Raw genomic sequence first — 14,223 nt, forward strand, 5'->3', positions numbered from 1 at the left:
TGCATGCCTCATTGATATTGATTTTCAAAAAGGTTAGGGTTAGGAAATTGGAAATTTAAAAAGAAAAAACAAACGAAACAGAAAGAGGTGAGAATTTATTACAAATCTTGGAGTTAAAACCAAAGGAGTCTGTTTTGTGAAAGTTAGATTATTTTGTCTGGAAGATGTTGGAGTTATACTATCACAGGACCGAAACCGACTCCAGGGGAGTGTTTCATCAACATTTTCATCCGACAAGTTGTCAGATCTGACATCTTTCTCTGATGTTGATTGGCTGAAAGGTACTGTTACTATGGTAACTGTCGGATAAAATGGGACTTGTCGGATAAAACGTCCGACAAGTCCTTTTATGAAACGCTCCCCTGATTGACCATTGACAGACCATTGGTCAATTTGGAGACTTACATGTATGGGTCTGTGTCTTAGATCTTGGCTACATCTGGATTTACTGGAAGACGTTTGACTGAATCTCTTGGTCTCTTGTTGATTATTTAGCATCACTTGTCCACCCCTCATCTTGGACTGTATTCTGAAAACGTTCTTATCTTTTACTCCTTTTTTCTCTCTCTGTACTACATGTTTGCCAAGCACGTAAATTTATAACTTGCCCATAATACCAACGCGCACTAAAAAGACAACATAATGTGCGGTATTGTGAATTATGTAATTACGCCTGTAATTAGTTTACATGTAGCGTGCATAATCTCTTCATATAAGGAATGCTAACTATTAGTTAAACTGCCAATGTAAAGTCTATTTTGATTAGTAATATCTTTAAAAAATATGGGCATGTTGAAGGTGAGAAAGGGGCAGTCCTTACGGAGACAAGAAGGTGTTAAGATTGTCAGAATACCGAATTGCAATGATTTTAACGTCTTCCCTATCTCGGTGAGATATTAATATAAGAAAAGACATGCCAACGTTTTCAGAATACATGTACCACCCCTTGTGATTTTGTATGGTGGTGACTCCTGTTTTTTTTTTTTTACCTGATTGATTAGCCTATCCGATATGCGTCGGGCTAGTGGGCAAACTACTGACGGCGAGGGCGCAGCCCGAGCGCCTATCATCACTGGTTATTTACCTTGTTCCATTCGTAGAAATTCTACGAACCCCCAACTAAGCTTCAATATAAATATTCATAACTGTCCGTGGACACGGACCAATAAGCGACGAGGCTTGAACGTGACGTAGACTGGGATATTTTATTGGTTAAAAAATACAGTTGATTGCCATATAAGGGTTATCTCATGAATGATGCATAATAAAAAGTACATCACGCATATGATAACCATATATGCATATTGATGACTTTACCAGTGATAAGCGCTCGGGCTTCGCCCTCGCCCGTCAGTCTGCTTCGCGCGACCAGTAACTTGCCCACTATAGCCCGGCGCATATCAGATAGGCTACTGATTTAAAGAAAGCAAACTAAGGCTTTATACATGTCAGATCCTCTTTAAGGGTAAATTGCCAATTCGTCTACTGCCAACTCGTCCACTCACCACAATCATTAATAGTCTAATGCCATTCAGTCCATCAACATTTTGTCTAACAACTGTTTGGTACAATAACCATTTGGTCCAATCATCACTTCGTCTACTCACCATTGCGTCTCTGACCATTTCATCTCATAACCAGTTGGTCTAATATTAATTTCATTTCATTCATATGCACAATTTAAAACTTAGTCCAATTAGACCTATTGGTATATGGACTACATGTATATGTCTATTGGACCAACTGGTTATTAGACAAAATGGCGGATGGACGAAATGGCAGTTAGACGATGTGGATAGTGGACGAGCTGATGGTAGACAAATTGGCAATTACATGTAGACGATTTGGCATTAGACAAATTGGAAATAAACCCTCTGGTAGTGGGGATAAATGCCTTACTATTCGAGCATAAATGAAACCCGGGTCACCGAACTGTGAAAGCTGTACCAACCAAACTATCACACCGCCTGCAATGCTTGAATTTTCCATTCATGAAGGGATTTAATTTTCTTGTTTTTAGATGGGTCTGTGATCTTGGCTGCCTCTGGATTGACTGGAAGACTTTGGACCGGATCCCTGTGGTACTTTGAGGATCCATCCAGTGCTCCGGATGTCAACAGAAGTAGTGCAGGAGTACGGACTGAGGCAGGAATAACAGACTTAGAATGGATTGATGAAAACAGACTGGCTGTTGCATCAGATACAGGTAGGGTCTACTCTGCATAACTCAATAATAATAAGTACTGTAAACTAATGTACATGTATGAACTTCAAGCATTATTCAGACCTGCCAACCAGTACGTTTTAGCCGTATTTAGTACGTTTTTTTTTTTTTTTTAATCGTAATTTATTGAGAAAAATAATCTCTATATGTCTCTATTTCATAAAACGTACACAAATATGGTTATTAGATCAATGTAATTTCAGGTAATTTGTTTTTTTTTTCAATCATTTTGTTAAAACCAGGGTGAAGATATACACATGTTTTAATGGTTTTTTTTTTCATCTGCAAGATCAGTGCACATTTTAGCTTGCATGCAGCTTGAGCGCCGCAATGAGCGAGTGCACCAAGCATTTTATTATGAAATACACTTTTTTTTTGGAAAAATACAGTTTTTTAATCACAGAATACACTTTTTTTTATCACAGAATACAGTTTTTCATTCCCAGAGGTTGGCAGGTCTGATTATTTCAGACCAGATTTTAAACATGTTATTAACATCGAATTCAAATTTTGCCACTTTGAAGTCAAACAAATTTTTGTGGTCCGAAGTATTCTTCCTGTACCTGACACCCCCTTCCCTCAATTTTTCCTCTCGAGACAAAAGAAACCCTTGTAAAAGTTCAGGGTGTGTTTTGCAATAAATGAAGGTTATCATATTAGTTGTATCAAAATCCAAATATGTTTGAACAGCATGCAATCAAATAACCTCCCTAAGTGTTATCAAACATGTATAGATTAAAATATATGTGCCAAATGATTCGAAAAGCAACTGTGTAATTACTTCAAGTGATATATCAAAGCAGAATATAAATTGTCAGTCTGAATTCATTTTCACTGTCAACAATAACCAACAGTTCCTGGATGTTGCGCATGGAGTGAATTTGCCGTTCACCCAGCACACTGATTTGGATATTTTACTTCTTGTTCAATGATGTGTGACCCGACAATATACATGTAGGTTAACTTGAACTGTAACTAGTGCTAGAGGCCGTTCTCATTACACTTTCTAAAACTAGTTTACTGGAAACTGATTCAGGAAACCACTTTCGAAGATCGCTTTGCTAGCGTTCCCACTTGATCACACGAAAGTGGTTTTCAAAATCACTTCACGTAAAGCGCTCTTGTTGCTATGGAAACGCTCTCAGTGGGGTGACACGTTTCGCGCGAAATTCGAAACCGCAGCATGGCCATTCTACACCTGTCGTGTGAAGTAGCGCGCTCAAAATGTGCGAAGATCGCTTCCCGAAGAACGGTTGTGTCCTCACTTACGCTAAAACCAGTTTAACGAGGCAAAGCGATCTTGAAAACTACATCGCGAGGTGGTTTTCCAAACTGGTTTGGAAGATTGCTTCCAAGACTGCTTCGACCGTTCTCACTACGCGTTAAACTAGTTTCCACTAAACTAGTTTCCAGTAAACTAGTTTTAGGAACGTAGTGAGAACAGCCTCCTAGTCTAGTAGCATCCAGCTTCACTCCACGTTTTCAATCTCTTCTTACATTTTAAGGCGTAATCATCCTGTAAAACTTGCTACTTGTGATATATCCCTCTTGCAGTGTACTCTTCTTACCCTTCAACGCACTGGAAGTTACTGGGTCATAAAAGTAAACGGTGTTGTCTACATCCTAGAACTTTTGGTTCTTGTTGATAGCAAGAATTGAATTAATCTTGAACTTATTGTGGAACTGTGGATTAAATTTTCAAAACTTAAATACTACATGTGATAACAATTGACTTTGATCTTTAAAAAGGCTTTCTCCCAAAACTATTGCTCACTCTGACTTGTTATCAAGTCAGGCTTTAGCTTTACTTGTAGATCACGACAGTGAAAGATTATTCTTAACACCCACAAGGAGAATCGAACCCAAGATTTATCTAATCATCTGTCCTCTTCATTTCAGGTGCAATCGAGATTTGGCAGCTTGAGAGCAACGCATTCCGTAATTTATTTTATTTATATGAACATGATAGTACAGTGAACTCTGTCAGCGTCAACTCAAATAAGACCCGTGTCATCAGCGGCTCATCAGACAGACTGTAAGTAATAAACACACAGAATGGTGACAAGCTGTGATTGGCTGTCAAGGTAAACAAATTAGGCTTTTTAATAGTAAATAGCCTTTAATTTATTTTATTTATTTATTTTTCTGTTTCTGTGTATGGTAACTCCCGTAGGAACTCGGCAGGACAGCATTATGCTGGTAAACGGCAAGCTGGTATATAACCAATTACCTAGGAAACATTTACGTCTAGGTTAATCAGTCATAGTGGCTGACGTAATAGATGACAGATATCACTCTCGGGCCATTTTATCAAAGTGGAGACAATGGCAGAGTTGGGATTCGAACTCACAACCTTGCGATTATTAGTCCAGTGCTCTAACCACTGGACCACACGACCTTGACAGCCAATCACAGCTCATCGTTTAGCCTCTATTGCCTTTTTTTGGTTCTATTATATATTGTTTCATTCTAGCGTTCCGTTCATTTATGCAATTTTACTCCGATGAGTGCATGTCAAAAAGCTTAAGCAGTTATGATTATTATTGTTATTATTTACGTGTATTTTCCTGTTGTTTACAGGATTAAGATCTGGGATCTTGCTTCACAGCGCTCTATTCGTACACTCAATGTCCACACAGGAAAGATTGAACAGCTAGCATGCAGTCCAAATGAATTAGATGTCTTTGTATCATGTTCACAGGTATATCATTATCATAGTCCTTTTCTTTATTGTGAACAGTGTCCACATTTACAATAGCTATAACCCTAGAATTATGGGTTTAAGGCCTTCTGATATGTTTGCAAAAATTATACTTCTCTCAATGTCCAAGTTAAGCTTTGAAGAAAACTCCCGCAAAAAGTTAAATCTGTTTGATAAAGTAAATAAGAGTTCTACCTCCATGATGATTGGAGAATTAAAGAAATGACCCTACCCAGAAGGATCTATGTGTGGCGATATAACTCAAATATCAAAAACCTATCCGGTCTTCAGCTATCTTGTGCTAATCTTCATTTGGGTATATGCCATTCATCGGTCACTCTGTGCGTTTTCTGTTATTGCACCTTCCCTGTTGAAATTTTCAAATCCTCACTTAAAACTCATCTTTTTTCAATACTAGCATAGTTATGGATTCATTAATAGTCAGCCCACCTGTGCACTTTGAAACACCCGTATGAAGACCCCTACATGTAGAAAGGTTATTACTATTATTTATTATTATTTTTTAATGAATATAAAAAACTAAACTTCCTTGAGAAAATTTATATTCATGAAGGCAGAATCACCAAGAAAGCAATGATATTATTTTTTGCAGGATGGATTTGTACTATTATGGGATATGCGTAAAGCTAAGCCAGCTCAACGACTACCATGTCCGGCTGGTCTACCCACAAGTGTAGTGTGGAAGCCAGGAGAGTCCTACGTTATAGCAGTTGGTAAGCTCTCACTACATATCTTCTTCTGGTTACAAAACATTGTTCACTGTATCGTATAACAGGAGAATGATAAGAAAATAAAAAAATTATGCAAATAATGAATGTTTATGAGTGCAATGGACAGAATATTCAATCTTTCACCGAATGAAGTATTCTGTACATTTCATGAATGAAAAATAAAATCATATAAAATCATAATAAACATGTTATGCAAATAATGAATGTTTATGAGTGCAATGGACAGAATATTCAATCTTTCACCGAATGAAGTATTCTGTACATTTCATGAATGAAAAATAAAATCATAATAAACATGTTATGCAAATAATGAATGTTTATGAGTGCAATGGACAGAATATTTAATCTTTCACCGAATGAAGTATTCTGTACATTTCATGAATGAAAAATAAAATCATATAAAATCATAATAAACATGTTATGCAAATAATGAATGTTTATGAGTGCAATGGACGGAATATTGAATCTTTCACCGAATGAAGTATTCTGTACATTTCATGAATGAAAAATGAAATCATTATTCATTTTATATGACACCCAATAAAAGGTCCTTGCCATCTAACTTATTTTTTATTTGGATGCAAAAGTGCATGCATTGCAGTGTTTTTACCTGTAGTGCCGGTGGTCTCGGCGAGCGTGCAATGGGCAAAAATTGTGTGAATGAAACTTGCATGATGAATTGATGAAATGTGCTGTAGGATGATGTCATTTTAAAATGGACTGAATGGTTTATATACAACCAATCAAATGACAAAGATCTATCCAGGGCCCCATTGCATAAAAGTTACTATAATGGTAACTGTGCCATCCAATGGTATACAAATAGCGAATAGGCAAGAGTGCGATGGTGCGAGATTTTGCATTGCGCATTTAGCCAGCAGGCTTATACGCGTATTGCACCTTCATTTTACTGGGCGCAACGAAATCTTGCACCATTGCACGAATAAGAATATTCGCTATTTGTGTTGTACAACGCCTCGGAATTTAGCGAAAATATTAGAAAACAAGAGTTTTTCCCTGCAGTAATCTATGAAAAGGGAGCAAAAATATTGAAAGCAAAAAGCAAAATCCCACAAGCGCACATGACATTGGGCATTGCGCATTTAGCCAGCAGGCTTATACGCGTATTGCACCTTCATTTTACTGAGCGCAATGTATTAAATCGTATTGTGACGGAACATTTTGGATGGTACGTGTTGTGTGCGACAGTACGAATGTTTGACATTTAGCCTCTCATTTGCTCGCGTACAACAAGCTAAGTAGGCGTTGTACAATAACTACCATGGAAACACTGATCAACAGCTAATCGTAATCAAGGATTCCATGCAAGTTACCATTGGATGGCAAAGTGACCATAATGGTAACTTTTATGCAACGGGCCCTTGTGTCGTATAACTGGTTATTATCACACCGTATCCAATTCGTTGGATTCACAATATGGTGCGCCATCGATTGGTTGCAGCGAACAGGCCAAATGTCTAACATTAGGGTGGACATCGCATGCAGGCATCGCACGCAGGCAGCGGACAGTGCTAGTGTACTGTAATGTGACTGTGATGCTTCAGAAATGAAAACCATATGGCAGGAATTCACCAAAGCGGTCTAAATTTTGCACAGAAATATGCAGGAAAATTTCTCTCTCACCTCCTGGACACTAGTTAACATGTCCGGTCAAGCTGCGTCGGCCAGCGCTGAATAATCGTATGCATGCATTCACTTCAGTACTAGCATGCGCAACAGATGTCGATTTTTTTTTTCCCATGGAGCATTGCGAATTTTGGCCCATCCGCTGCAACCGATAGATGGAGCACCATATTGTGAATCCACAGAATTGGATAGCCTTCCCTTTGGCATGGTCGAAGATACACCAGCAACCACCATATTACCAGTTTAACTGAGATGATGAAATGCCAATATACTTGTCAAAGAAATACCTGATTGTTTGGTTTCATATTCCTTCTTTAAGTCTGAACTATGAATCTCGGTAATCTCATTGTGATTGGTGCATGCCGTATCGTGGACCAAACCGCCGGACACAGCAAAATCTGATTAATGTCTTCCACCATTACTTCACCAGAGTTAATACCCACTAGAGTCAAGTGGCTTATTATATGTGTCCGAGACCTTCATCCATCGAGCTTCCACAGTATCCCAGGAAAAAATAAGTAAAAAATAATATTTTATCACATGAGCACCACTTAACCAATCAGTTGTTTAGAATACTCATTAATATTCATATAAAGAATATAATACTTAATAAATTGTTCTCTTCCTCAGGTGATGAGAGTGGTAGCATCTCCCTTCTTGATGCTCGCAATCTTCAAAATGCAGCGATTGTTACACCAGCTCACAACAGAGCTGTACATAGGCTGGCTTTTTCAACCAAATCGTAAGTTGATTTTGTTCTTCCTATATGATCTGTTTCTCCCCCATTATATATTTCAGGGGGCCGTACGCCATTTCATAAAGCTGTTCTTAAGTTAAGAGTGACTTTAAGAACGATTGGTGATCCTTCCTGTGGAAAATGATATTCACTGTTAAATAATCATTGGTGATTATTTAGTGCGTAAGAAAGGTTCACCAGTTGTTCTTAAAGTTACTCTTAACTTGCGAACAGCTTTATGAAACACCCATGGAGCTTAAATTAATTCAAGGCCATGTTCTCTCTCTCTCTCTCTGGCCTTGGATGTATTTTGTGCCCCTTGGATTTCTTCCCATTTATGCTATAATAGATGAGCCTTTAAACAAGGCCCTGTGTCTGTTATGATATTTATATAAAATGCCTTCCGGGTGAATGCAAGGATTGCGAGTCCAGTCACAGGGCCTTTAGGAACCTGACTAGGCTTTCTTATGTTAACCATCGTTTTCCATTGCTACCTCTCAAGTAGTGGTCAATCGGTGAGCGTATCGTTCACATCAATTAACCCTGTATGATCACATATCACAGATGCGAACATTCTCGCTCCCATGACGTCATCAACACCAACAGTGCGGATTGGCGCATCAGCATACTCATGAATAATTCAGACATTCACGTCTCCTCCTGGTTCCAAAAGGCCTTGCGACTAAAGTCGCTCGATCTCGCGCTCACTTGGGTCGTGCCAATTCTCTTCCTGGCCACTAGTCTCGCCTCGGCCACTACTTGACGAGGAATCTATCCAAGTCGGGAGGCCTTGTCGAAAGGCTGTAATAGATCTGCCGTTTGAAAAATTGCCTTGCCTCGAAAATACAGAAGCCTGTGGGTTTGGGCATTGATGATTCCATTGCTTTGAGTATCCTCAGTAATGGGAATGCTCTAGTTATTTGTATTGAAATTTGTTGGATGGCATGTAGCTCCTTCTATATATTGATTATTATTATCATAATAAAGTATAAGTGTCAGGCCATTCTTCCAATATGGATATCATTTAATAGTAATTGCAATTATGCATGTAATCACCCCAGATAATCACATGTGTTTCTGTGTATTGAAGACTTCAGCATACCATTATTATTCAGCTTGGTTTCACCGCTAATAATTCAGCTTGTTTTTAACACATTGATACATTTGTTTTCGTTTTAGTCCCCTATTACTTGCATCTGTATCAGATGATTGCACAGCAGCAGTTACTGAGCTACAACCAGAGCTGAAACAAATGTAAGTCACATTGACCTCCCACTATTTCTTTTAGAAGGCCTTTCCCTTCCGCTCAAGTCCAATGCACACTATACAAGCCGATACCACATGATTCTATTTTAATCTATCGCATTCTGCATTAAATGTTAAATTTCCCAAGAAGTAGAATTATTTTATTTGGACTTTAGAATAATGTTAGGAATAACAATCATAATTTTGCTTTGCGGCAAGCCCGGTGGTTGGAGTAAGGTCCGGATCGGCTTCAAGTCGCCGGCCGTGATGACGTCATTACGATGTGAAATTGAATTTGCTTCATTTAATTCAAAATAGAGTGAATTTCGATTTCAGTAGTCCTACCACTAATCTGATCTCTAAACGCTAAGATTTTATTGGTTGGAATGTTCATATCAAATGTTATTACAATTTCTGTGAAATTCGATGGCAAAGAATTGTATAGTGTGCACTCTTATTATTATTACTGCTGTTATTACCTCATTATTTTTTTGTTTTTTTTTTCCAATTAATTATACCAATGATATGTAAATATTGTGATTATGTTTGTGATTGTAAAACCAATAAAACTCATAAAGAAAAAAAAAGTATAGTATGGGCTGGGCTTTTCCCCACCTCCTTCCCTTCCTCCTCCCCATCTTTTTACACTGCCCCTTCCTCTGATCTGGCCCCTGTCTTTTTTGAAAGAGTTGCAATCGATCGGATCAACCACAACTATTGACGGCCAGCAACGTCAACATCTATTATTCATGTTTGTTCAAAATATTTTCCAGTTATAATGTATATTCATGCATTCATTGTTTTCTTGAAAATTCTCTGTGCTTCTCTTTGTTTACAAAGGACAATTTCCTGTAGAAAAAATTATGACACTGATGGATTACCATAGAGTTACGATTGATTGGATCAATTGCAACTATTTGTAAGATGGGGCCCTGATAAGCAAGTTCTGACAGTCATTTTCAAATCATATGATCAATGTGAATGTGGGTTGCAATGATATCACATATTATATCCCTTACTTAAGATTGTTGTATTGAGAGTGTACACAAAGAGAAAAAGAATAGTTTTACTACGAAAAACGTTTGCCATGAAATAGTTCATTTTCCTTGCTGACGTCACGCATAGTCCATTTTTCCCTAGGGAAAAAGTGAACTATACATTTTTTGACCCCCCCTGCCTCGCGATTCGCGAGCTGTGCGACGCAATGCAAGAAGAGCGCTGCTCAGCCAAACGGTACTCTCCACTGCATGCCACGGGAAATTTGGCGAGCTGCCCTAACCAGGTGCGCTCGCTGAATAGACGATCCATACGGCAAGACTTTAATATTATTTTCTCAACTTCTCAACGATTGTTCTATATCGACCTATTAAAAATCGTTTTGCTGTAAAATGGTATGAGTGGAAGGGATATAAAACAAATATACAATGACCCATTTTCGGAACAGGCTAAAACTATCCGCACTCAGGAACATCAGATATGTGATGTTCCTTCAATGCGAATAGTTTTAGCCAGATCCTAGAGTGTTATTGTATATTTGTATACTATTTCTTTTGTAGTTCATTATGTGAAATAAATGTTCAGGGAATAATTTTCCTGGTATCGCATCGCACTTTGCTACACGTTTTTTAAAGACTGCTACACATAAAGTTTTTTGTATAGCATATTTTAACAAAGGACTGTATGTTACATAGTTGACAGCTTTTCTCTTATGACCAAAAATGCTATTCAAATTTGTAAAGAAAATTAATTCCCTGATGTTTATTCCTTCTGTAGTATAAAATCTTGTTTGACTCCATACACTTCAAATTTTTCATGTTTTGTATTTCTTGTTTTCAGGGAAATAATATTCCTACAGTATGTTCTTTTTTACTTTTTCTTTACTTGGCCATAGACGGGAAAAGTACACAATCATTTAACCTTATTTTTTTCATTTTTTATTCTTTTTTTTCGCAGATACCGTAGCTATGCCCACAATGACTTTGTTCATGGTTTATCATGGGACAGTCAGAGTAATAAGCTATTAACATGTGGCTGGGATCACCAGGTCATCTCTCATGATATTAACATCGCAACATCTATGGCCCTATGAGATGGATGAGATGAGTTACGCTCGTTGTCTACTATCTGTGGAATACTAATGATACCCAATTTGACTTTTCATTTATTGAATGATCGACTTTATACGTGTAGCTTTTTTTTTTCTGGGCTTAGCAAACCATGGTCAGAATTCACTAAAGTGGTTTGGAATCTATAATTTTAAAACCATTTTCGTGGAGAAGTCATTATGCATTGATTACGATGTATTCAGTGCGTGTATTAAAAATGCATCCAATAGTGAATGCACACTTTCGCCACAGGGTTCTAACTTCATGCCTGTCACTAAAGCCTGGTTTCACAAACAGCTGGGCCCACAAACTCTAAAGTTTTTCCTGAAGGATGTTTAATGTAAAAAAAATGGCTACCGGTAAGTCCATTATTCACATGTTATGCAGCAAAAGTGTGCCAAATTTGCACTTTAAAAGTGATTGTTTCATTTTGTTGTGGTTTGAAAAATTCTCATTTTGGTTCTTGGAAATGGGCTAAACTTCAGGCTTTAGTGTAAAAATACCAGTCCAAAAGTTTCAAAGTATCATATCTAGAGGAACTATTTTAAAAGTTTGAAAATAAATTAGGGTAGGTTTCAATGATTTTGTGTTCAGAGTGAATCTGTATATCAAACACATCAACTCTGGATGAACCCTGCATGGCCTACGTACAGTGTAGCTAATAATAGTGTGTGTATAGGAGATTCACAAAAGTGCTGAGGTGGGGAAAAAAAGATGCATCACACTTTAAAGCTAAATGAAAGTAGTTGCAGGAAAACACTGATTTCGTGAGAAAGTCTGTAAAACCAAGGTTAAGTATTACTATATCATCGTGGATCTAGATCTGGTACAGTTACATAAAACTGAACTTTGTGAAATCATAAAATCTAAGCTGAAAAACGATCACACTGAAGATCGCCAACACACGTGGGACAGTGTATATTATTATGGCTGGAATAAAGACCTGACAGAAGTGCTCAAATCCGCGCTTATTTTGCTTATTTCTCAGCAATTACACAATTTCATCCAGAATCCTTTGGCACACATTTTTTATTCATACCAACAGACGCTTGGGTGGTCATTACATTGGATTCTGTAAAAAGTCATTTTGAGATCGTTACCAGAACTGGCATTTATCTGTAACGTTTTATGTATGGCATTATTGTTGTTGGTAATGTGCTGGTCATGGTAACACTTGATACAAAACAGTTCCTATTTTATTATCTGCATAATTTATTATGAGTACAGTGTGGATAATTGTGAAACCTAATAGGTTTGATGTACATGTACATTGTAAGTCTTAGAAAGTGCTTCAAAATGCATAACTACTCAAATTGACCAAATGCTAAAATGTTTAATGACATCCAAATATGTTGTAAAATACATGTTTTCGTTTTTTATATCCTTTTTTTAATACCTATGCTTTTGGTAGACCCTGCGTAAGCCTAAAAGGCCGGGGGGATTTTCTCCCTCAGTGTTTTTTTTTAAATAAATCTGTAATACAAGAAGTGACTGCCACGTCATTCCATGACTTTTTTTTCCCTTAAAGTCTTAAGCCTCTTATGAGACCAAATTTGCGACCCCTAATTACGCGGTTATGAAATTATAAAACTTTTCGTAAGTGTATGTCAGACCCCAAATTGATAGGAATTGTGAATTTATGTACAAATCCAATGCAAATTGTGCATGTACATGAGCCAAAATTCATATATGTATCATTCTTTATAATTTTACTGATTAGAGTCCATTAATTTTGTCTTCTTTATGATCAGAATAAAGTAGGCAATGATTTCCACCAAAAAAACTGTAACATATAATGTTGAAAAACAAAAATACACAAGAAATTCTTAAAAGTAGAATACATAAGAAAAAAATTACAATACCAACTTTTTTAACTTACATTTGATCAGAATCCAACAAACAGTCGGGGAATAGGAATTTGTGGTGGTGCTATTTAACTGATTAGAGCACATTTTCTACTTAACACATAAAATCTTACTTTTTCAGAAAAGTGAACCTTGTAGATTGCATTGCACACCATGAATGTACAATTCTTTTCAGCACCGACGTGATTGGCTGCAGGGATGGAATCGCCCCCCCCCCCCCCCTCCCCCCTGTGAGATGGGTCCAAATTACCTGGCTCTATTAGGGCTAAGTAAATCTCCACGAGTTGATTATCGCCAAATTAGAAGCAATTTTCAGACTAGAATAAACAAATATGTGTTATTTTTATATCTTCTAAGTCAATTCCCAAACGATTTGACTTGGGTACTACTTTATGAAGGAAGAGCCATACATATTGTAAACCCTTGTGATGCTTATCTTTGTCAAATTTAGCAACATGTGATGCATTATTATAATGATTATATATGTAAATGTGCATGTATCTCTGCGTATTGACTGTTGGACAATGTGTTTTATTAAAGTCATTTGGAGAAAATTAATAAAAATCATGTTCAATATAGTCTAAAAAGTGTGTGCATGTGTTATGAATTTCAAGCTTCATTCAAGGTGTACCAAGCACAGTTGCCAATAACTACAATTTCAGGCAGCATTCAGTAGTAAAAGTGATAATACTAATTGTTTCATGCAAAATATTGATTTCCAAAGTTCCCGTTTAAAGGAATGCTCCGGGCTGAAAATATTTATAGCTAAATAAATAGAGTAAAATTCACAGAGCAAAATGTTGTGTATCATACCACAAGAAAGGATCACCAGTCGTTACGGACAGCTTTTTGATAAAAATAAAAGAAAAATTCAAAAAGCATAACACTGAAAATTTCATTAAATTCGGATGTAAAAGTTATGACAGTTTCCCTTAATTTCAGAAAACA

At 37.1% G+C, this 14,223-nt stretch overlaps 1 protein-coding gene across 1 annotated transcript; it reads left to right on the top strand.

Annotated features, from left to right (window-relative positions):
* Positions 1 to 1,759: 1,759 nt before the first annotated feature.
* LOC135157817 (methylosome protein WDR77-like) lies at positions 1,760 to 12,901 on the top strand. The gene is made up of 8 exons (XM_064114759.1): positions 1,760 to 1,781; positions 2,021 to 2,206; positions 4,124 to 4,259; positions 4,805 to 4,925; positions 5,539 to 5,659; positions 7,955 to 8,066; positions 9,240 to 9,314; positions 11,259 to 12,901. The coding sequence occupies exons 1-8, from the start codon at positions 1,760 to 1,762 to the stop codon at positions 11,392 to 11,394; spliced, it is 909 nt and encodes a 302-aa protein (XP_063970829.1). The 3' UTR covers positions 11,395 to 12,901.
* Positions 12,902 to 14,223: the final 1,322 nt, after the last annotated feature.

The sequence above is a fragment of the Lytechinus pictus genome, unplaced genomic scaffold (genome assembly GCF_037042905.1).
Source record: "Lytechinus pictus isolate F3 Inbred unplaced genomic scaffold, Lp3.0 scaffold_20, whole genome shotgun sequence".
Taxonomy (NCBI): domain Eukaryota; kingdom Metazoa; phylum Echinodermata; class Echinoidea; order Temnopleuroida; family Toxopneustidae; genus Lytechinus; species Lytechinus pictus.